Here is a 23,100-nt window from a genome sequence, read left to right as displayed (position 1 = left end):
CCAGGCCAGATACCGGTGGTATCCTGGGTTTGCCAGTTTTGAAAGGGATTGAGGGATTGTCCAGAGAGCCGGACAGATAAGGCAAACAACTTTAGTTGTGTAGAACAAAAGAATCCGCCCTCACCCCAATCCCTTCTCCTGCCTCGATCCATTTACCTTTATTTAATTCTGCTCCATCAGTTCTTTGCTGGAGCTAATTCTAGAAGTTGTTTTTATAAGAGCATGTTATGAGAGCCAAATGTGGTCACGTCTTTCTTGCTGAGACTGTTTCTTAGGCGATCCTGATGGTGGTGCAATTTCAGTTCTGTGACGAACTTTAGCTATTGGTTGTACTTTACATGATTTTAAATTGGGTGTGTGTTAGTCAGGTTTGGTGTAGAAATGCTAGGTAACAAACAACTCCCACATCCATAGTGGCTACCGCAGCATGTATTCCCTGCTCACGGTTGTAGGTCACCTGAGGGTCACCTGGCTTTCAATTCAGGTCTGTTCCCCTTGTCTCTCATTGGAGGATTTAGGCTATAGGGGCAGTGGCTGTCTAGGGGCCGTACCCTTCTCCTGGCAGAGGACGGGAGCTCAAGAGGACAAACTCAACCACACAGGCACATTCAGAGCCTCTGTCTGGACATGCCGTGAGTTATGTCCACTCACATTTCACTGGCCAAAGCAAGTCCGGTGGCCCGGCTCAAAGTCACAGAGTTACAAGATGATGATTTGTTCACGGTGAACCATAGCCAGGGTGAGGGGTGAAGGAAGAGTTGTGAACAAGGTGAACAGCCTGGATTTTAGAAGATCCTCAGGTAACAGGAGCCGCCTTGAGTGGCCGAGGCACATAGGCGGTTCTTAGGAAAGCCCATGGTGACCTCCAAGGCCTCTGCTTATTCTCCTAGCTCTGCTGGACTGGAGAATTGGGGTGGTGTGGGGGGTTGGGAGGAAGGACACGGGCTTTTATTTATTGTCTGGAGCAGGGGTTGGCAGACTCTTCATAAAGGATCAGAGAGTAAATAGTTTAGGTTTGTGGACCCCCTGATCTATGTCACAACTATTCATCTCTGCCATTATAGCTGAAAGCATCCATAGACAGTGCCTTGCAAATGGGTCTAGCTATGTTCCAATGAAATTTTTATTTATAAAAACAGGCAGAGACTGGATTTCACTCTGGGCTGTATAGTTTGTGGACTCCTGGCCTAGATCTTCAAAGCTTGATCTATATTAGGACATCAACTTAACAGTAAGAGAGAACTATCCCTTTTTAGTTGGGAAGACAAAAAAAAAATCAAAAAAAAATCAAAGGGCTGTTGGTGAGTCCAATACTATCCCACCCACTCAGCATTGTTAAGCGGTAAACAGTTGTCCTGTATCATTGAATCCCATAGGCAGTCCAAACTTACTGTTTGTAAGCATGAAATCTCATTGTACTTAACCCATTTTCAGTAGCGATGTCTAGAAAATGTATTAGAAGCTCCTTTGGCTTTCCAAACAGTTGACATGGAAGGCGATTTCCCTTTCTGGTAGAGTCTGATTTTTCTTTCATGAACAGTGTTTCTATTTTCCTGAGGTTTGGCCAAGAAGTAGGTGTGCTCAGAGACCCTACTTTTACAGTTCCTTGTGGTTGCGTTTTGTGTGTGTGTGTGTGTGTGTGTGTGTGTGACCACTTCATTGAGATATAATTCCCATACCATGTAATTCACCCATGTAAAGTGTATAATTTGGTGGTTTTTAGTATGTTCACCAGGTTATGCAATCATCACCACAATCAATTTTGGACCATTTTCATCACCCCCAAAAGAAACTCCAGACTCTTTAGCTGCCACACCCTAATCCTCTCCCATCTCCCTGACTCTGGCAGCATTTTTAATAAGCTTTCAAAAAGTCACCTCTTGGTTTCTGCTGGCCTTGTTTTTTATTTTGTTTTGTTTTGGTTTTTGTTTTTTTGGCTCTGAAAGGCTCAGCCTTGCCTTGAAGATCAGAGCAAGGGATCTTCTCAAGTGGCCGTGGTGCTATTCAGGGGTTCACCTAAGAGACACTTTCATTGCTCCTAACACTTGTGTATCTTAACTACGTCGCCCGATGAGATAACTAACATTTTCCCCTTTTCTATAGCTTTATATTTCTTCATTTGTGTTCTTCTTTGTAGGAGGGTGTTCTTTATAATTTTCTACATTTTGAATTTACATCTGTGTTCGTTTGAAACCTGGCTCAAGTAATATGGAATCGTTTCAGGTTTAATTTCTTTTATCTCTTTTGTTTAACTATTTATGTCAGGCTGCAGTAATGTGGGGCTGGTGGGGGAATGTGTTTGGCATCTTTTAATATCCACATGATCTCATTTGATGTTTTGGAAAAGTAACCATTGTTCATGTATAAACAGAATTTCCTGTGGAGGAAATAATTTCAATTAACAGTAAGGCAGTTGACTGCACGGAATGAGGGAGGCACCGCACGCATTATAATTTCTCAAAACTTGGTTCTATTAATAAAGTTTTCTTGATTCAGCCCTTAACTCTTTATCTCAGAATTTACCCCTTTGTGCTAACTGCCTTCCATTGTTTCCTAGTCAGAGCTCACTTTGGGGAAAGGAGAGGATGGGGGAAGGATGTGGGTCCAAAGCCTTAGAGAATCTAAGTATAAATGTTAGGCGTAAGTGTTTTTGGAAAATAGAAAGCACGTGCAGGTGTAAAATCAATAATTTGAAAACAGGAAACAGAATTTAAGTCCCTGGATGGGAGCCACAAAACCCAAGAGGTGGGAGAGAGATGGGTGAGAAAGGAAAGTAGAGGAGTTAGAATACTGGGAACTTACTAGCAGTGTCTTCCACACCTCCTTGACGACAATGAAAGATCTGACATGAGCCTTTAAAATCAGCGTTTCCCCTGTTTTTCACATCTGACCCACACAAGAAAACAATGTTATCTGCCTCGCACAAGGACTAAATGGTGATGGCAGCTCATAGCTGGAGACCGCTGTGGACGCTGCCTGGCACCCTCTGTTCCCAGCACTGTTTGAAGAAGCTCTGTCTTAAATCACTAGAAGAAAAAGGAATCTGGTGGCACATGTTCTACAAAACCAAAGACAGCCAAGCAGTGACACCTCAAGAAAGTGGAGCCACCAGGAGGCGTGACAGAAGTAAGATCAGTCACATTTGACATGACCCTAATGCTCCTATTTGAACACAGTCTCAGAATGGGTCAAGTAGTGAAGCTTTCGCTATGTGCCATGTACTCAAGAGTGGAAGTTGGGAATAGGAGGAAAATTGAGAGAAAGGAGAATCATGAGGAGGAAATCAGAGAGACCAGGCTCTGAGGACCAGAGGCAGCGTGGGTGGTGGTGAGGGCTGTGGTCGCTGGGTCTAGACTGAGTTAGAAAACCAGGTCTACTGCCTTCTAGCTGCATGTGATAGGGGTCCAGTTATTCAGCCTCTCTGCACCTTAGTTTCTCCTTCTGTAAAATGGGGATGGTAAGATTCTCCACTCCAGGGCTCCAATCTTAGGGAGGATTAAATGAGTCCATGGGTGTAAATGCTTGGTGGTGGCAGCACTCCATAAATGTTTGCATTATTACCACTGTTGTTTGTTATTATAAAAAGTACAGTTGGATTCCTACGTAACTCTTTCAAACCCAATAAAATCCAGATGGTTCAAAGATACAACGTCAAGGATGCAGACATAAAAATGCCAAAGTAAATATGGCTGGATATTTCAATAATCTTAAGCTAGCAAAGGCCCTCCTCAGCGTGATTGGAAGGATAGAATACAAAGAGGATGATGGGTCAATTTGACTATAGAAAAATTACACTTTACACAGGCGTTCTTGCTGTAACACAGTACATTGGGTCCTGAAAAACTTGTGTATTCTGTAAAACTGGACACTAAAAATAATAGATGTTACGCGACTTTGTAACAGGATGCTAACAAAAACCCTTATGTACACTGGGAGCGAATGTGAAATAGCACCAGGGTCTGCTCCCTGTGGCAGGAGGCGCGCGCACACACACACACACGCACGCACACGCACGCACGCACACACACACACACACACACACACACACACACGGCAGGGGGAAGGCTGTGCGGCAGGGGGAAGGCTGTGCGGCAGGGGGAAGGCTGTGCGGCAGGGGGAAGGCTGTGCGGCAGGGGGAAGGCTGTGCGGCAGGGGGAAGGCTGTGCAGCCTGCAGGGGAAGGGGCTCAGCGCCCCTGCAGCTCCCAGAAGTGTAGCCCTCTCTTCCTTCAGCTTCACTGTTCTTCCTCCCCCACCGGAGCCACACCAGCTGCCAAATCGGGCCTTTCTTCCAATTTGTTACTGGAATACTGTTCCCTCATTCCCATTTCTGCCCAAATGACGCTTCCCCAGAAATGAGCAAGTAATTGATTGTTGTGGCTTTGTCATCTTCCATTAATTTGATAATGATTTACTTAAGTACTGCCTTTTATCCAAACATGAAGGTTGTATTTGGCAATGCAATGCGCATCTTTTCAAAAATGCATTGAAGACAGAGTTAACCTACAGAAATGTGCAGAAATAATTTATTCATACTTAGGAGGCCCCACTTATGTTTAATAACCAAAGCTACGGTGATCATTGTCCAAGTTTTTATAAAAATAGCTTTATGGAAGTATAATTTACACACCATAAAATTCACTTCTTGTAAGTGTACAAGTCCATGACTTTTTTTTTCTTTTTAATAAAGTAAATTTACAGAGTTGCACTGCTGTCAGACTGGCTGACCATCTTCCGTTCCCACCAGCACTGTGTCAGGGGCCCAGTTGCTTAACATCCTCCCTGACTCGGGGTGTTGCCTGTCTTTTTTATTACAGTGAGTGTGTAGTGCTATCACATTGCGGCTTTTCATCAGGGACCCTTGTTTTTATTGTGTCAAAACATGCATAACATTTATCATTTAACCATTTAAAAGTATAGATCAGTGGCATTTAGTATATTAAGAGGCGTGCAAGCATCGTCATTATCTAGTTCCAGACCATTTTCATCACAGCAAAAGAAAACTCCGTACCTATCGGCACTTATTCCCCATTCCTCCCTCCTCAGATCCTGGCAACCACAAATCTACTTTCTATCTCTATAGATTTGCCTATTCTGGACATTTCATATAAATGGAATCATACACTATGTGGTCTGTTGTGTGGCTTCTTTCACTTCGCATGACATTTTCTGTGTTCATTGATGTAGCATGTGTCAGTGGTTCATTCCTTTTTATGGCTGAATAATATTCCATGGTATGGATAGACCACATTTTCTTTATCCGTCCATCTGTTGATGAGCATTTGGGTTGTTTCCACATTGGGCTACTGTGACTAGTGTTGCGATGAACATTTGTGTACAAATTTTTATTCGGACACCTGCTTTCAGTCCTTTTGGGTATAAACCCAGGAGTACAAGTGCAAGGTCATGTGGTGATTTTGTGTTTAACCTATTGAGGAACGGCGAAACTGTTTCCCAGAAGGGATGCATTTGAGAGTAACAAAGGATAATATTAAAAATTACACTGGAACAACAGGCATGAACTGACACTGTCTTGGGCAAACCAAGACAAATGGACCTTGTTGTTCAACTCAGCCCTTCCGTCTCCTCTGCTGTCTTCCCTCCTGGCATTAGCCACTGTCTTGATGGTGTGTTTGATTCCTCTGAATATTCTTAAACGTTTCCTCCAATATATATCTTCGTTTCTTGCTCCCGATGTGCCCAAGTCCCCCAGTCTGAGAGATGAAAGGAAATCCCTAATGCAATGACCATCTTTTATGTCTTTTAAAAAATTGTGGTAAAATACACATAACATAAAATTTACCATTTTAGCCATTTTAAGTGTACAGTTCTGTGACATGAAGTCCATTCCCATTGATGTGCAAATATCACCTCCATCCATGTCCAGAACTTTTTTATCTTCCCAACTGAAGCAATGTATACTTTAAACTAGGGGTGGCCAAACTGCGGCCTGCGGGCCAACTGCGGCCCGCGATCCATTTTTAATTGGCCCGCAGCAAATTCCAAAAATATGTTTAGTTTACTTAAATAAACCAGGTGAGGCAATACGTACTTTACCTCGAGTGAGTGGCCTGGCTGTTTGTGTATTTTACCGCATATGGCACTTGGTGAAAACCGTTGAAAAAAGTTTGGACACCCCTGCTTTAAACACTAACTCCCATTCTCTCTCCAGGCCCTGGCAACCACCATGCTATTTTCTGTCTCTATGAATCTGGCTATTCTAGGAACCTCATATAAGAAGAATCATACAGTGTTTGTCCTTTTCTGACTGGGTTATTTCATTTAGGTTCATCCATGTTGTAGCATGTGTCAGAATTTCCTTCCTTTTGGGGGGCTGAATACCATTGCATTGTATTTACATTCTATGTTTTGTTATCCATTCATCCATTATTGGACACTTTGGTTGCTTCTGCCTTTGGCTATGGTGACTGATGCAAGGGTATACAAATATTTGTTCAAGTCCCTACATTTACTTCTTTTGGATATGTACCTAGAAGTGGGATTGCTGGATCCACAAGGTAATTCTGTGTTTAACTTTTTCAGGAACCTGGTTATACATGTTTTTAACTTTATCAGAGGCACTAAGAACATGCTTATGTATTTTGCACTTAAGAGTTGTGGGATTCCTTTCTTAGATTTAATCCCGTGTGTGAGATTGCTGGTTTGAGAGTCATGACCAAGTTTTGGTTCTCCAAACATGCTGTCACACTGTTTATGGTGAGTGTTGTTCCAATTGACAGCGACTCCATCTGTCTAAACACTTAATTCAGCTGTGAGCATTTCAATTACAGTCATACTGACAATGGCTAGTTTTATGTAAAGCTATTGTGATTATTATGCATAATTATTAAATTCTATTAAAACTATTATTAAAACTATTTTTAACTATTATTATTATGCATAATTATTAAATTCTCCCTGGTAATTCAATAATTATAAGATATAGCATACACACTTTACATAGAAATGATCAAGAAAGTTGGAAAACCAAAGTATATTTTCTGTGTATCTTTCTAAGGTAAGAAAAATTCAAATGAACAGTAACACTTCCCATTTTTTGAGCATTTTTCTGGAGGTTCAGCTCTGGGCTGGATTTACACCCATTACATGATACTTTTAAAATAAAATAAAATACCTGTACAGTTCTAGCTGCATGTCTCGGTATTAGCATCCATCTAACCTGTAATGTAATATCATCTGCTTTGTTGAATTTCTATACAAAGCCAGTGGGAGTCACTATTTCGGAAAGATGCTAAGTTTGGTTTTGGCATGTGGGGGCCTCCAGAGCAAGATCTTTCCTTCTTTGCTTTGTCCCGCCTCTTCTTGCCCTCTCGGATTGCACAACACACTGGCGAGTCTGGGTCCTCTCTGCCACATTCCGTTGCACAAGCTTGCACTTTAGCCTCCCCTCGGGCACTGTTCAGAAAACAGGTCCGTTGAGCGGCGTGGCCGTCTGCACTCCCGTGCTCCTGTGGGGGTACATATGATTGGAACTCATCAGGGTATGTATGGTTGGAACTCATCGGGGTATGTATGGTTGGAACTTGTCGGGGTACATATGATTGGAACTCGTCAAGGTATGTATCTTTGGAACTCGTCGGGGTATGTATGGTTGGAACTCATTGGGGTACGTATGATTGGAACTTGTCGGGGTACATATGATTGGAACTCGTCAGGGTATGTATCTTTGGAACTGGTATTCCTGTGTGATTAAGGGATACCTCAGAACCTGACACAGTCTCCGTGGAATTGAACCAGTGTAATTGTTTATCATATTTTTTAGGAAGAGTCACTTCTGGTGGCAATTATGGCCACAACCATTGCAGAGAACTCCCCAGTGTCAGTTTTTGTTTCTGTCTCTGAGACGTAGTTTTGTTGGCCTTTTCTTTCCTGTTCCATGTGGGTTTCTCTGCTTGCCTTCCCTTTCCTGGATACCCCCCCGATCCCCCACCCAGCCCCCATTTACTGCTCACAGCAAATGATGGGTCCCTGGCCCAGAGATGGGGCAGAGGCAAGGCAGAAAATGAGAGAGAAGAGACTGAGCCTATCCCTTTCGGGCTGGAATGTGAGCTGGGCGGTGGTACATGAGGAACTGAGCCCACGGCATGGACATGGGACGGGAGGGAGTCCTGACGTCTAGTCCTGCCAGAGCCTAGCTGTGAGACCTCACCAGGTCCTGAACCTCGCAGGGCCTCAGTTTCCCTTTCTGTAAGTGGAATGGTTGGAAGCGGGCTGGCTCAGCTGTGAGCTCAATCCAGCTCTGAGGAGTCTGAGAAGTCTTGTGTGGAAGTAGGGAGAGGGCGGAGGTGTGGGAGGGGAGCTGGCGGGGAGACCACGTCGCCCTTTCATACTGTTTCAATGTTGAGCCAGAAGCCTTACTGATTTTTTATTACAAAAGCAAATTTAGTTAATTAAAATCTCAGGGGGCTAATGGTCAACTCTCAAATGTTGGTGTGCAAGTACCCCTTGGAAGACTGGATACAAAAGCCAGTTCCTGGGTCCCCCCTGCATAGATCCTGATTCAGGAGATCTGGGTGGAGCTTCAGGAGCCATCGAAAGACGCCTCTCAGAGAAGCCAGGGTTTGCAGTGCTGGTGCCTGCCTGATGGCACCATTGCCCCCATGCACCATCCTGGGGAGGGTCCTCCGTTCTGCTGAAATGCCTACAAATTAGTGAAGGGAGGAGGAGAAATGCTTTCTTGCAGGTTCCTTCTCTAGGGGTTTGGGGGGAAGTGGGCAGGTGTGGGGTCCGGCTCAACCACTTACTAGTGGAGTGACCTGGGCTCCTCACATAATTTTTGGGACCTTGGATTCCTTGATTGTAAAATGCTTGCCCTGCTGGTTTGTGGGAGTCATGAAATGCAGGAATAGATTCAGGCGCATTACATCATTCAGCAAACATTTATTGAGCACTTACTGGTCACCATGCAGGGTGCTGGGTAAACAGTGGAGAAGGAGTCAGCATCCAGGGTAGCACGGCTGCTCCCTGAGGCCCCTCATGTGGCAGGCTGCACGGTGGGCTGTGCACCAGTCCTGAGTCTGTTGCTGGCTGCCGTGTGACATTTGTCTCCTCCTTACCCTCTCCGAGTAGTGTCCTCTTCCATTAAATGAGGTGGATGAGCCAGTGATTTTTACCTCTAACCGTCCCTTTGCAGTTTGTGAAATCACTACTTTTGGGGCATAGAGAGTACTTACTGACACTGAGTTCCTTGATGATGCTTAGGTCAGGCCCTAAATTATGTGACCCTGTGACAAGGCAGAATTTTCTAGAAGGCTGTCTGTCAGGCACCAGTTTCAAAGCATCACGTGTGTCTCCAGCACGAGTATGGTCTATGTGTGAGTCTCTCAGTCTGTGCCCTTTCATCTGATAATCTCTCCCAAAAGGAATTGTTTCCAAGTCTGTACAGAATGGTTTGCCAAGCAGGAGAAGGGTCTTGTCTTGTGAAGTCTTTAAAACCTTGCTGCGGGTTTGCGATCGCCACCTCCAGCCAGAACTTCCTCGAGCACAGACCCGGGGTCTTGCTCCTCACCCACCGCCCTTGTTGCCAGATGGAAACTTGCTGAGTAGAGAAGTGGGGTCGGGTTGGGACGGGGAGGAAAAAATAGAAGAAAGGCTGGCTTTTGGAACCTGGCCAGTTTTTGAGGAGTTAAGGTTCCTTTTGTTGCTCTTTCATTGTCACCTTTAATATAGTCTAGAACATTCTCCCGAGGCCCAGAGGGAGATACCAGGATGGGAAATCCCAGTGTGCACACTGCAGGCACACATGTTTAATTTGGCCCTCGGATGTTTTAAAAAAAATTCGAAATTAGTGTACATTTAAAAATCAGAGAAGCTCATGTAAAATTACGGATCCCTGGCCTCTCAGAAGACGTTGGCACCTCTCGGGCCATGGGGCGTCTCTGGAGCAAGATGGGCTGTGAGTGGCAGCTGCCCACAGACACAGCCATTGCCCTGGCCGCTGAGATACATTTAGGGTAGGAAGAGAGCTTTTCTGCAACCAGACCACGTTGTTCTACAGATGAAGAATCTGAGACCCAGACAGTTGAAGATGTGACTTACTGGGGCAAGTGGGTGAAGCTGGGTGCCCTTCTCCCAACTCTTCCAACGGTGCTTGTGCAGTACGCAGGGCCTCGTACCTGCCAGCAGGTGGCGGCCGTGATGCTGGCTTGCCTCACATTCTGCCTTCCCTGATTTTCCTCTTTCCTTCCCCCTTTCCTGTGTCCTTCTGTTCCCCTCTCTTCCTCTGCTTTTTGCCAGAGTTTTCTCTCCCTAAGTTTTCCTCTTTGTCCAGCACTGCTCTCGCTCCGTTTGTGATTCTTCCCTCTCCCCTACTGTTTCCCGGGATCTCCTGGCACCTGGGTGTTTTAGGACACCATCCTCTGAGACAGCGTTCCTGTAAACTCTGTCCCCTTGTCAGCCGTGCAGTTCTCTGCTCTCCTGGGCCCAGAGCCCTCCAGCTGCAGCGTGCAGGCAGCAGGCCCAGAAACCCCAAGGGAGCTATCCCCACCCCATCCAGGGGACGGCCACTGCTCAGAGCGTGTCACTGAGTGGTCCTAGATATGCCTACTTCTTTCTAGAGGCCAGAAATCTCTATTTGTTCATGAAACTCTGATTTTTAAATGGAGACTAATTGAGGGCTACCATTTCTGCTGTAAAATGTAAGCATCACCTTGGGCACTGGCAGGTTTCATGAAGCTGGCATGTCACTGTCCATCAGTGCAAATTCTTAGATAGAAGGGCCTCCTTCTAGCCCCTGTCTGGGGATATGGATGCTAGCTCAACTCAGGCGGAGAGTGGACACAGCTGCACCTACAGCCCCAGACCTTCCGGACCCTGAAAAGGCTCGAGCACCTTCTCGCTCCTTCCACGCAGCCCTAAATGAGGCTCTCATCCTCGGTAGCAGGATCCACTCCAAACCTTATGCATTGGAGAAAACCTAGGAATTGTTACAGCTCTCAAGAGGTAAAGAGATCCATTATGTTCTGTTTGCAAAGTGGTGCTGTGAGAATGGTGGGCATTGGATCAGATTGGTGTTTGCTAAGTGGTTAAGGGGACTTTCACTTTCCTGTGGGACTTTCCTCCATGCTGGACGAAGGCCTAGGGTGACACTGAGAATGGACCAAAAAGACCTTGACACTAGATAGCTCTACCTCCCCCCTGCTGAAGGCCGATGTTTGTCCCTCCTAGCTGGGCAGGGGGTTAACAGACTAGACCTGCACCCATTACTGATTCTTCCTTTGTTCCATTATTCATGCAACACTCACTGACACTTACTGTTGCCCAGCTGGATATAAAGATGGGTAATTCAGAGCACTTTCTCTGGGCCTCTCATTTAGTGGAGAAGAGACGGTAGAGAACACTTAGGCCACTGTAGTGAAATAAGCCATGTACTAAATACGTAGCCAGAGGTCAGAGGGCAAGGGAAGCTTGAAATACAGAGTGACATTTGAGTGATATTTTGAAGTGGGAGTTTGCTAAGCAGTGAAGGGCATTCTAGGCAGCTAGCGCAGATGGTGTTAAAACCAAGATTTCTGCAAAAATATGTTGGGAGAATGGTGAGAAGTTGTGGTGGCCCTAACGGAAGAGGTATTGGAGAAAATAGTGGAGGCCGAGCTTGATAAGAAAGGCTCTTTGAATATTGACTTGGCTGCTTCAACAGAGACCAAACTATAGCGGGTTTCATAAGGCGGACATTTATTTTTCTCTTAATAGGCCAAGTGGAAGGTGGCCCAGGAATACTATCCCACCAGATTGTCCCAGGCACCCAGAGTTGCTATGGTCATTCCCCCGGGTGTTGCCTTTTCTTGTACAGTTGAAGATGGCGCCAACAGCTGCCCGTCTCCGTAATTCCACAGTTGGAAAGGGCATGACTTGGAGGTTCTGCTTATATCCTGTTAACCAGGCATGTGGACATACCTTACCACAAGGGAAGAGGGGAAATGTAGTTTTTAGCTGTGTGGCCATGTGCCCAGCTACACCTTGGAGGTTACATTACCAAAAGGGCAAAGCAGAAATTGGATATTGGGAGACCTCTGTCCCAATGGCTTCTGGCCTAGAAAGGTGTGGGCTGACTGATGAAACACTTTATAGAGAACTGAGAGGTTTTTAAAGCAGGGCAAGACTGTGATTTAAAGAGCATCTTTCCACAGATGGGACCAGCAGCATTGTGGCTAGCCCCCAACCCTGGGGCTGTTGGAGTAATTGGGGAATGGGGAGATGCTGAGGGTAAGGCCACCCTGACTGCCTGTGGGAGCCTGGTCTTTTGATGTTGGACAGGCTGAGGGTCCCTGGAGGTCAGTGGGTCCTGGGCTGTTGCTGCAGATCTGCCAGAAGCTGTGGACCTGTTGGGGTCTGGATTCAATCAGGAGACTGATACCCTTCATTTGAGACTTACCTGAGAACACCTTTTTTATAGCTTCTTAATAACGTGAGTTGGAGCCGTGGAGTAATGATGAGTGTGAAGACCACAAAGCTCCTTTCCTCCCGGCTGGGCCAACAGTGTCTTTCTATACGTACCATCAGCGTGAGGAAGCTCCATGGGAGGGGGCAGGGCTCTTCCTCTCAGGCCCTGATCCACTGTGGTTCTGCAGACAAGTTACTTCATTTCTTGGCTCTGCTTCCTGTGCACTAGCAGGGACCATCCTTCTCACACCTCCCTCATTTGTCAGTGTGTGTAATTGAACGTCTCTAATGTACTTATGAAATCTTCTACCTGTTTAGAACAGAAACTTCTCACTCAGAATATCCTGGGAATTCCCCAACTTTTGTAGCGTGCCCGCCTGGGAGATGGGCAGCAGATGGCAGAGGGAAGACAGACTTCAGTCGGACAGCTGAGGTTTCTCACACAGGACCCGCTACTTATTTAGCTGCATGACCTTGACCAGCAAGATATTCCACAGTCCCGGTGAATCTCAGCTTCCTCGTCTATTATAAAAGAGCAAATATCTTCAATGCCTCACGCTGTTGGGTCAAAGCATGCTCTGAAGCTACCTGGCCTGGTGCTTGACGTGGGGAAAGCATTCCTGGGGAATTTTCAAAGGCTCTCATATTATGTTTACCCAACCTCAGGCCTTGGATGCGTCTTCTCCATGAGCAATTTGTGGTGTCCCCTTCCACACGAGATCCCCAGGGCCTCTGGCCCTGCCGCCAAGGTCAAGGAGAGCTCCCTGGGCAGACCTTATACTCCTTTGCCCTCATTTTCTGGACCTTCCAAGCAGCTGAAAACTTGCCGATGTTTATGTGGCTGGTCACGTTACGGAAAAATCAAATTGACAGAGTTTTACAAAAGGCATTTTGATACAGCCTCACCTTTTGATACTTTATCTCCCTGGCCATCCTATGCTTTAAGGAAAACGATATCTCTTAGGCACAAGGACCCGCACTGTAAATAGGCTGACCTTCAGCCCTGGAAACGTGGAAGGACAGGTCAGGTCTCAGCGTTTGAGTTGCTGCCAGGGTGCTCACAAGTGACTTGTTATTCTTAGAAGGGATTTCTTTTTTCTTTTTTTTTTTTTGACACCATTGCCTTCCCCACCACCGAACAGCAGTGACACCAGAAGATTCCAGCCTGATGTGTGGGCGCCACATGCAGGAATGTGTTGGTCCCCTGCCTGTTCGCCTAGGACAGGCTGGCGCTGTCTTTTGTGGAGCAGATCTCTGTTTCGCGGCGAGGTGCTGCCAGTTAGGCACCACTTCTCCTTGACCCCATGTCCCCTCAGTGAGGTGGCAGCCATTTCAGAGCCGTAAGTGATGAGCTCTGTGGGAACTTACTTTCACTTGATTGTGAGAGGAAGATATATTTGCTTAATTGTGGGCCCATCTTGAACTTTTCGGATGGTGTTTGTCGTTATTGGGAGATGAGAAAAAATAGGAGGTATCTTCTGTCTTGAGGGTAGCGTCCCTCAAGCTCCAAGGAAAATTCAGAATGTCTTCGCTTTCTACTTAAACTCTTTCCTTAGCACTTGAAAAACCACGCTGACTTCCCTGGTCATAATGTTCTACCATGAAGCTTTGCGTGTGGAATTGAGTGAGAAGGGATGGTGGGCTCCTGCCCAAAGGGAGACCACTGGTCACTGAACATTCTCTTCACCTGGGAGTCCTTATATTTTTTGCCTGCTCTGTGGCCTTCTTATTGCATGTGAAGGAGACAGGGATTTTGGTAAGTCTCTGGATAGCTGTTCTTCTGGTACAGCTGTCTCCACTTTCTACCTGAGTGTGAGCGGCCCTGCGGTCACTGCCCAGCTGCCTTCTTTGCCTGGGTTCAAGCAGAGAGAGGAGCAAAGGGACTGGTCCTCCCTGCAGTGCCTGCTTTGGTTCTTCAACAAATTCCTGCCCAGGCCCTACCTGCTCCCTCTGGAGGCTGCGCACCCCCTCCCCCTCGCCCCTCTGCTCCAGCGTGGAGGACCCTGGGATTAACCCCAGCCTTTGTACCCATCATGTCTTCTGTGTGTGCTTAGGACAGGGCCTTTCTCCTTTAATTTGATGTCAGATTCCACCTTTTAAAAACACCTCATAATTTTGATCTCTTGCCAGCACCTCCTCTTTATTTCTCTGTGCTGTTGGGTTTTATTTATCTTGAGGGTGTTTTTCTCCTCCACCCTGTCTTAACACTTTGGAGAAGGATGGGAGACTGATTCACAAGCTCTTTCCTCCACCTTGGTGCTCCATCTTTGTTTCCTGCTCCAAGGTGGGAACTTGGTGCGACAACCTTCTGAAGAACTGACCCCCATTGTATTCTTACCTTTTGATTAGTTTTTCTCACTGAAGGCTCATTCCTAGAACAAAAGACCGAGTTGACTCCTCTCTAGTCCAGTTGTGTGCACAACTGGCACCTTGGAATTTTGGGGTTGACAAAAGCATGGCTACTCACAGGGCCATTTACCGTCAGGCCTCAAATACTTTCTGTGAAATGGGCGGATGTAGTGGCTGATGTCAGAATTAGTTGACAGATAATCAACACTCACCCATTAGTATTTATTTAATTCATCCTTCCTGGGGGTGGAGAAGTGGTGTACGATTGGTTCTTGTCCTGGGTACCTTTGCCCAGTTGCCTTGTTTACAATTGAATTAAAAGGCCTTGGATTGGATCACTGTCATAGGCACTGTCGTGCAGCCCCTGGGCAGTCTCTGGGCTAGGAATGTGAAGGGCATGGGTGCTGGACTTAAGGGCCACTGTGTATGGAATGTGGTGATGTGAGGTGCTGAGCATGATGATGTGGTGATGGGAGATGTTTTATATCTCACAGGTAGTCAGGTATTAAAATACCTAGAAGAGAGAACTTCATAACTGCAGTAATAGAAGTTCTGACAAAAGGCTATGTGAATACTGTCATCCCTTGGTATCCACGGGGGGTTGGTTCCAGGACCTTGAATTTGTTCTGTGGATACCGAAATCTGTGGATGCTCCAGTCCCTTATATAAAATGGTGTCATGTTTGCATAGAACCTGCACACATCCTCCTGTATATTTTTATCATCTCTAGACTACTTATAATACCTAATACAATGTAAATGCTATAAAAATAGTTGTTATACTGTATTGTTTAAGGAATAATGACAAGGAAAAGAGGTCTGTACCTATTCAGTACAGATGCAGCCATCATAGAATAAGCCTAACTGCAGAGTACACATCAGCAACAGTGTAACTTTCTTTTCCCCAAATATTTTCCATCCATGGTTGTTTGAATCAGCAGATATGGAGGGCTGACTATGTAGAAGTGGGAAGACAGATGAATTCTGTTTGGAGTGCTTAAAACACCAGTATTCGGGAGAAGTGGTATTGAAGCTATGCTTTGATAGAGGGACACCTGTTGGTTTAATGGTTGGTTGGAAGCCCCCATGATAATACAAGCTTTGCAAGGGCAGGACCATAGCTGATGTGTCACTGTTGTGTCTCCTGTGTCTCTGGTGCTCAGGATGTATTTGGATGGATGCATGGATGGATGGATGGATGCATGGATGGATGGATGGATGGTGCATGGATGAATGGGTGGGTGGAAGGATAGAAGGAAGGAAGGAAATGGAGGCGGACAAACAGATAAACGAATGAATTAAATGAAAGCAAAATCCTACGCAGAGGGGATGGCTTGAATGGTAAAAGGGTGGCAGAAAGAAGTTAGGCATATCGGTGAAATTATAACTGGTTTGGCTCAAGTGATTGTGAAAATGGCCAGAGAATGGTTTGGAAAGAAAGACTTAGCCTAGATGGTGAAGACACAAGAATTTTGGCATTAACTTTGCAGAAAGTGGGCAGCTTAACAGTAGGAACAGTTTCAGGTAGATCTTGGCAGTAAGCGTGCATACTTCTAAATTCTGAGAGCAGAATTAGATGAGAAAAAGGCCCTTGATAGGGTCTCGTCTGGTCTCTCCAGGCTGTGGGTAAATAGTCAAACATACTTGCTGTAGGCCACAAGGTTAGTTCACCTGCAGCAGCCAGGACGTAACCAGATCTGGGCTCTTATTTCTCCATCATCTTCTCTCTAGACGTGTGCAACAGCACCGATCTTCCGGAAGTCGAGATCATTAGCCTGCTGGAGGAGCAGCTGCCCCATTATAAGTTAAGAGCTGATACCATCTACGGTTATGACCACGACGACTGGCTCCACACACCCCTCCTTTCTCCAGATGCCAACATTGACCTCACAACCGAGCAAATTGAAGAGACCTTGAAGTACTTCCGTAAGTAGTTCTCCTTCCGTGGGGTGACGGCACTGTGACGACCAGTCCTTCTTAGCCATGGCCTCAAATGAGGTCATGTGCTAGTTACCATGGCTTGTGACCTGCCATCCATGGAAGATGCTCAAGGAAACATGGCTGTAGGATTTAGCCACATAAAAGGCCTGGATTTTAAGTATTCTAATTAGAAATTTTAGAGTAGTGAGGAACAACTGCGAATTTCCATTTGAACCGACTTTCTCCTAACTGTGCAGAAGAATTTGAAAATGTTCCCATTTTCCCTCCATACCAAAAGTACCGTGTGAGTCTTTCAAAAACTCTTATTGGGAAGGAGTTTGTCTGCATTTAAACGAAAGGTATTGGGAACATCTTGGCTGCTCAGTATTAAGGTGTTATAGCAAGACACGTATACCAAGGCTGATGATTTCCATGTGAAAGCCCACTAAGCTTATTCAGGAGAGTCAGAATGCCCCTGCAGTGGTAAGCCAGATATGCCAGAGAGCTGCAGAGCTGATACCTGGTAGGGTGAGCAATACACTAGGAGGTGGTTGATGACAAGGGCATGAAACCTGATTTTTCAGGCTTGAAAAAAAATGTGATACTTTAAAAAAATTCAGACTAATTATGTTTCTGATGTTCATTCAAGAGATGCCTTTGTAGAAAAATTTCACTCTTTTGAAATTCATGGCAGCATGGTGAGATTGGTAGGACATACCAGTTCTCCTTTGTTTTAGAACCTCTGGCTTTAAATTCAAGTTAACTTTGGGGCGGTCTAAATTAGTGATGTCACTTCCAAAGTGACATCATTTACATATCTGTGTGTCATTGTGTCACCTTCAAAGAAAAGTACAGCAATCCTGCTTCTGCTTGGAGATAACTTGATTTAAAACCAGCTTCTAATGCATCTGTAACTTTTCTGTAATTGTTTTCTCTACAGACTGATCTCTAATTGTCTTGAATTTGTGAAAGCTTTTATAATAAACAAGCCAGAACTACAGGTTTCTCCTTTAGAGTGTATCTGAGGCTGTTTTCACATTGTCCCTAGTAGGTATTAATAAGAAAGGAATTTTGTTTAAATTGACCTGTGTTTTTATACCTAACACAAACCCTACAGTCTCTGTGTGAACACTGCAGATAATCAGTTTCAATAGGAATGAAAATAGCATAATCCACACCAAGGCAGATATGAAGAGTGTTAGACTTGTGCTAAGGTTCAAGTCGAAGCTTCAGAATTTCTGGTGTGTCTCGTAGCATACAGGAAGCTCTTCGCAAGTGACTTTTGTTTACTCTCAGTATCTGTACTGCCAAGGACATGTATTACATGGAAAACCGCGTCCGAGTAACCGCCTTGGTTACTTTGCCTTTTAAATCTGGCTCTCACCTGGCTCGTTGAGAAGAGGCAAGAAAGCTTTGGGTGTCTACCTTTACCAGGTTCCGTATTTGGTTCCTTTAGACTGCTTCACAGTCAAATTCACAACAGAATTATTCTTCTGGAAATTTCTGTGTGTTAACTTACTCTTCCTGATGATTCTGCAGGACCCGTCATGGCTATTTCTGCCCCAGGAGGCTCCTGGGTCCCTTCTTATACACAGATTAATCACTTAAGGTTCACAGTGTGATTGGAACACTGTTCATAAGCAGTATTTCACTATTTTCAGAGAACTTTTATATGAATTGCCTCATTTTATCCCTGTAAAATATGTACAGTTCAGGCAGGGCTGGTGTTATTATCGAGGAATTGGAGGTGTGGAGGACTCATGGGTATGAATTCCCTACCACTGATCTATAGCTTCTACACTTTTCTGAACAGTAGACTTGAAGAGACATTGCATCTCGTTTGTTTGTTTGTTTTGCTCTTAGTTATATATACTTAAGAGAGCGAGAAAATCCTGGTGGATTTGGCAGTGGCCAACACAATTTATAATCAAACGGGAAGAGCCAGAATAAACATTGAGCAGAGATTTTGAAAGTTCTTAAAGCACGGCGGCATCCAATCTTACCTTAATTCTGTACTTTCCTCCTTGGTATTTCTGCTTAGAACCAAGTAGGTGATTGTTAAATAGTGATTAAATGAATGAACAGGTATTAACTCTTAACTTAAATATATCATCCTCTAGAGCAGGGCTTTCCAACTGAGGTTCTGGGACCCACCCCCACAGGGTCTGTAGAGAAAAATGAGGGGTTCTATGAACTTGTAAAAGGAAAGAAGAAGTATATTTTTATTTTCATAAACTTCTAACTGAAATGCAGAATTTCCTTTACTTATGAACGTAGAAGACAAAGCACCGTGGTATTAGGACCTGTGACTTTGTCACCAATAGAAATCATGGATATTTTCATGTCAGCCTATAGTAGAAGCAGAGGCTTTGAAATATCGCCTTTACTCATCATCGCTTTGAAACCACATCCGTTATTAGATGTGCTGATAGATCTTGTTATTTAATGCATTGATAAAGAAGTACTTATATCAGACTTTTTTCAAGTTTTAGTAACTGCGTTATAACACAGTTGATTTCTCTGGTAGTCCTCCGTATTTTATGTCTTCACCTCTGTCTTCTGAGGAGGGGCCTGTGAGCCTTGCCAAACTGCTTGAGGGGCTGGTGGAAGGTACAGGTTAGGAGCCCTGCTCTGTGCATGGTGCCTTTTGGGGGTTTCGTTTGTTTACATGTAACCCAGGAGATGCTGTGAGTGACAGCACTGTGACTTACTGGTGTGTTAAATCAGTTGTGAGAAAACAATATAACCCCTTGTTCATGTTTAGATTTATTTTCTGCATCTACTAGGGCAGTGGTTCTCTATTGTGGGTGGGAATGGGAGCAAGGGGTGCTCCAGAGGGTTCTGATAAGCCTCCAGGTAAGGACCACTGGATGAGAGGGTCGTCTACACTGTTTACACACAGATCAGAGCAAGGAGAACATTCGGCTCCCTTTCCTACCTGTCATCCCCCAGAATGGAGAAACAACACTTTGCCTTTTAAATCTGGCTCTCACCTGCCTCATTGAGAAGAGGCAAGAAAGCTTTGGGTGTCTACCTTTACCAGGTGATAGAATGGTCTTTTCAGAACATTTTCAATACTTCTACTTCCAGGTAGATTTTTTTGACTCCTGATGAGTCTGAAACACACAAAAAATGAAAAGGACTCACAAAGCAAATGTACTCATAAAGATGGGACGTTTAGGATCAGAGGGTCCAACAATAGTCAGCGTTTAGTGCTTCCTTTGTGCCCGGCACTGCACTGTCTTTAATGCTTTACATGCCTCTTGTTTAATTTTGACAGTGACCTCTGATTTAAATAGTTTTCCTGTCCCCATTCTACAGACGAGGACACACTGAGGCTCAGGAAGTTAAGAAGCAGCCTGAAGTCACACAGCCAGCAAGGCGGGGTGCTGAGTTTCAAACCTCGATTGTCTGGTTTGACTCCGTATCTTAACCACTCTCTCAAAGTAGCTAAATGAGGAAAAAAATTCTAGTTTAAAAATAAAACTCATTTGGTAAAAATGAAAAAAAAAAAAACAACGAGAAATAAACCCTCCGTTTCAGAATATGTCAATAGCTTATTTATTTATAAAATACAAGTACAACATGTTCAAAATTCTTTTTTTTTTTTTCATTCAGGGTCACTGTCTCAAGTGAAACTCAGCCTGATACGCTTACTTTCAAGATGAGGTTTCCTTCTTCCCTGTGGCGTGTGCCTTTATCCTGTGGTCCGTAGGTCACACTTCCCCATCTCAGGTGGAGATGACTATAGACCTTGCTAGTTACATAACACTCCCCAGACACCAGACCCAAAGGTTGCTCTGTTGCTGCATAGGTGGCTATGGCCCCTTCTGGTTCCTCCTTTCCAGGGGCCAAGCTATATAACTTTTCAGTTAAGCAGCGTTGATTTAAAAAAAAAAAGTCTCTCCATGTCTCCAGTGCATGTGATCTGCTGACCGCTCCCCCTCTGAGTTTATCTGGAATAATCTTTTTCCTGAGAAGAGAAGATTATGAAGCAAATAAGAGTTTTGAGACACCATTGTGTTGTTTGCTTTTACTGTAATGAATCAGCCAGGTATTTGTTGAGGGCCTGGTATGTACCTATAATCTTTTGTGAACTTGATTTCTTTGAATTCCAGCTGAGGTTTTCTGGCTCAGGCAGTGAAATCATGTCCTAGGTTATTGGTTTTTCTTTCATTACTAACTAGGGACTTTGCACTGGGTTTGGGCAAAGCGGGAAGCTCTTGAGGCCTTCGGCTGGTATCCTGCACCGAGTGGCCTGCCTTGCGTGTGTGAGAGGAGTGAGTGGGATCTGGGAACCTGCATAGTAAGCCAGCTCCCTGTACCACTTGAAGTTTCTAAAATTTAATTTATACCAAAAAATTAAAGACTGTTAACCTAGTCCAACCATAATTGTGCAGATGAGGCATCTGAGGCCTGGGGAGAAGTGACCCGCCAAGCTGGTGCAGGGAGCGAGTGTAGGTCATACCCCCACTTCCGCTGTTGGTCATTCACTGTGTCCACAGTCTCAGGTGTCACTAGCGTTTGTACGAGCCAAAGTGTTACAGTTGACTCATACCGAGCTCGTCTCAGGAGAGTAGGACTCTGCCCGGGATAAGGACGAGGACACAGAGCATCTGGCAGCAGGGTGTCACTGGTGGAGGCACGGGCTGGACTCCACCTCATCCACATGGCCATACCTGAGGCTCCTCTGTCCCCTCGTCCTACGTGCCCCTGGAGCAGGGTCGACACCGCGACCACTCTCTTCCTCCTGGATTTCCCTCCTGTCTCTGGACAGTCCTTCCAGCCTCTCACCAGGTTTTCCTCCTCTTCTTCTGAGCTTCTAAGTCAACCCTGATACATACAGAGAGCTTTTAAAAATATACCCTCCCGAAGCCCCACCCTCAGATACAGCCATTTTAGGCCTGTAATTCTCATCTCTAGTGAGAGTAACGTACCGCTCTGTTGGAGCACCCAGCCTGCTTTGCTCCATATGCTCTCTTCCCAAGGCTGTAAGTGTCAGTCACATACTGGCACCTCCCAAGTTTCTGTCCTCCCCTGACCTCCCCTCCCGCGCTCTAGGCTCCTGTCCCAGTCATGTCCACTGCCCAAAATGGATTTCTTCCCTCCATACACATTTGTCATGATAAACGTGACATTGGTTCCCCCATTTCCATATCCTCCTGGCCTTCAGTGGCCCTGCTAATTCTTCCTCTGGGTACATCCCAGATCCCTTCTCTGACCCTGCTGCCACCACCCTGGAGGAAGCCACTGCCATCTTGTCACTGGGCTGCCCTAACTGCTCTCTTGCTTCCACTTCTGCTGCTCTGCCATCTTCTTTCAACTCAGGAGCCTGGCTGGTCTTTTCTTTGAGGCCCAGTTGGGTTGTGCTGCTCCTTTTCTTCCCTTTGCTCTTTAGATAAAGGACCTGTGACCCGGTTCTTGGCTGTCTCTGCAGCCAGCCTCCGTATACCCTGCACCAGCCACACTGATGATTTCAGACCGTTGAACAAGTCACACGTGCTTAACAGAGGCTCCCCCTGCCCCCTCTCCATTCCTCCCTATTCTTTGGTTCTCAGCACAAGTGCCCCCTCCGCAGAGAAGGTTTCCAAACCCCCGCATCTGCCATGTCCCCCCCACTCCTATTACTCTCCTTTTTCCTGCCTTCATAGCTCTATCACTATTTGCTTACATAGTGGTAACCAATAATAATGATGATTTGCATCTCTTGAGCATTTGCTGTTTGCCAGGCTTGTGCCAAATGCTTTATCTTCATGGGCGCACTAGGATAGATACATTAGATCGGAAGTACGTGGAGAAGTGCTGTTTGGAAAATAATAGATACTTTTCAAGATTTTGCTTATCATTGATGATGCTCCCGGACATCCTCCTTTTATTGGCCATCTTCGTCCCAATATCAAAGTGGTGCTTCCTCCCTCCAAACATTATGTCTTTGATCCACCCAATGGAATACAGAATTGTAGCAGTTTTTAAGACCTGCTATCTGAGGACCTTTGCCCAGGCTATTGCTGCAACTGAGGAAGACACTGATGTAATTCTGGAAGGATGACAACATCTATGGCTGCATCAAGAACCTGGCTTGGGCTTGGGGTGATGTCACCAAGGAGTGTGTGAATGGCATCTGGAAGAAGACACTCAAGAGGTTCGGCCATGGCTTCAAAGGGTTTGCCAAGGATGAGGAGGTTGCAAAAATCAGCAAGGCTGTGGTTGAGATGGCAAACAACTTGAACCTGGGTGTGGATGGGATGACACTGAGGAGCTCCTAGCGGGGGTTCCTGAGGAACTGACTAATGAGGGGGTGTTGGAACTGGAGCAGGAACGTGTAGCTGAAGGAGAGGCAAGGGAAAAGGAAACTGCAGGAGGAGAAAAAGAAGAACCCCCGAGGAAATTCACAGGGAAGGGGTTAGCAGAAGCTTTTGCAGATCGCAACAA

General features: G+C 45.4%; 1 protein-coding gene across 6 annotated transcripts in view; it reads left to right on the top strand.

Moving 5' to 3' along the window:
• TRAK1 (trafficking kinesin protein 1) overlaps nucleotides 1-23,100 on the top strand; it is a 168,127-nt gene that overhangs the window by 73,274 nt on the left and 71,753 nt on the right. For all 6 annotated transcript variants that reach the window (XM_074312568.1, XM_074312572.1, XM_019727550.2 and 3 more), the window contains one exon: nucleotides 16,480-16,674. Coding sequence is in view for 4 of the 6 variants with exons in the window: in XM_019727550.2 (XP_019583109.2) it covers nucleotides 16,480-16,674 (195 nt within the window). In the remaining 2 variants the exon portion in view is untranslated. The remainder of the gene's footprint in view (nucleotides 1-16,479; nucleotides 16,675-23,100) is intronic.

This window comes from Rhinolophus sinicus, linkage group LG10, assembly GCF_036562045.2.
Source record: "Rhinolophus sinicus isolate RSC01 linkage group LG10, ASM3656204v1, whole genome shotgun sequence".
Taxonomy (NCBI): Eukaryota; Metazoa; Chordata; class Mammalia; order Chiroptera; family Rhinolophidae; genus Rhinolophus; species Rhinolophus sinicus.
The sequence above is the reverse complement of the archived record's forward strand: the minus strand, read 5'-3'. Positions and strand labels throughout refer to the sequence as shown.